At 47.6% G+C, this 1,141-nt stretch overlaps 1 protein-coding gene across 1 annotated transcript; it reads left to right on the top strand.

Annotated features, from left to right (window-relative positions):
- Positions 1 to 820, top strand: LOC109829909 (histone H2A-like). The gene is given in 3 exon segments (XM_020396999.1): positions 1 to 214; positions 217 to 296; positions 387 to 820. Coding segments are annotated over 3 exon segments (450 nt in total). The 5' UTR covers positions 1 to 90; the 3' UTR covers positions 633 to 820.

Raw genomic sequence — 1,141 nt, 5'->3', positions numbered from 1 at the left:
CCCGTTCACCTCCACTCGACTCGTTCGCTCTCAACCCGGACTCACCAAAACCCCAAAAAAAAAGCCCTAGCAAAACCCTAATCGATCTCGATGGAAACCGGCGGCAAAGCAAAGAAGGGAGCAGGTGGCAGGAAGGGCGGCGGCCCGAGGAAGAAGGCCGTTTCTCGCTCCGTCAAGGCCGGGCTCCAGCGCGCAGTCGGACGTATCGGCGATACTGAAAAGGGCCGTACGCCAGCGGTGTCGCCACGGGAGCTCCGGTGTACCTCGCCGCCGTCCTCGAGTACCTCGCTGCCGAGGTTTGTTTATAGCCTAGATCCCTCTCCTTTTTTTCTCTTTTGTCGACGTGGGACTAAGAAAAAGATTTGTTTTTTTTTGGGTTTGGTTAGGTTTTGGAGTTGGCGGGAAATGCGGCGAGGGACAACAAGAAGACGAGGATCGTCCCGAGGCACCTGCTTTTGGCGGTGAGGAACGACGAGGAGCTCGGGAAGCTGCTCGCCGGGGTCACCATCGCCCACGGCGGTGTTCTGCCGAACATTAACCCCGTGCTTTTGCCGAAGAAGACGGCGGCGAAGGAGGAGGGGGCTGCGAAGTCCCCCAAGAAAGCTGCCAAGTCACCAAAGAAGGCAGCCTAATGGATTTATACCGGCTAGGGTTTGGGTGTTTGGGATGTTTGGGCTACTGGTGTTGTTGTATTGTATGTAATTTTGTTGGGGGTTTTAAATGTCTTTTTTTTAATGAATCTCTGGCGATTTCAGTGGGATAGGATTTGTATCTTGCTTTTAATTTGAAGGAAACGTTATAAATCTTTCTCGTTTAGTGGGTAAGTGTTTTGTTGACTCGGTTTATTCGAGGTTAATTGCTGGAATTTTGATTTTCTTTTTTCTTTTTAATTAATCCCACCCCATTTGTTTCCAGATGGAGTTAGTGAAACGGTGGATCAAATGTAATGCTTGCCTCATTTTGGTAAGAATCTCCCGACAACGTTGAAGAAATTACTTCTGTAATTTTTTTGTATTTAGAGCTAGATTGCTTGATTGGCATTGAGCTGGTTTATTGCGCATTAGTTGGTTGTGATATGCTTTTAAGGTCCCTATTTGATATTATTTGTGTGTATTATACTTGAAAATTGACACCAAATCAT

The sequence above is a fragment of the Asparagus officinalis genome, chromosome 2 (genome assembly GCF_001876935.1).
Source record: "Asparagus officinalis chromosome 2, Aspof.V1, whole genome shotgun sequence".
Classification (NCBI taxonomy): domain Eukaryota; kingdom Viridiplantae; phylum Streptophyta; class Magnoliopsida; order Asparagales; family Asparagaceae; genus Asparagus; species Asparagus officinalis.
The sequence above is the reverse complement of the archived record's forward strand: the minus strand, read 5'-3'. Positions and strand labels throughout refer to the sequence as shown.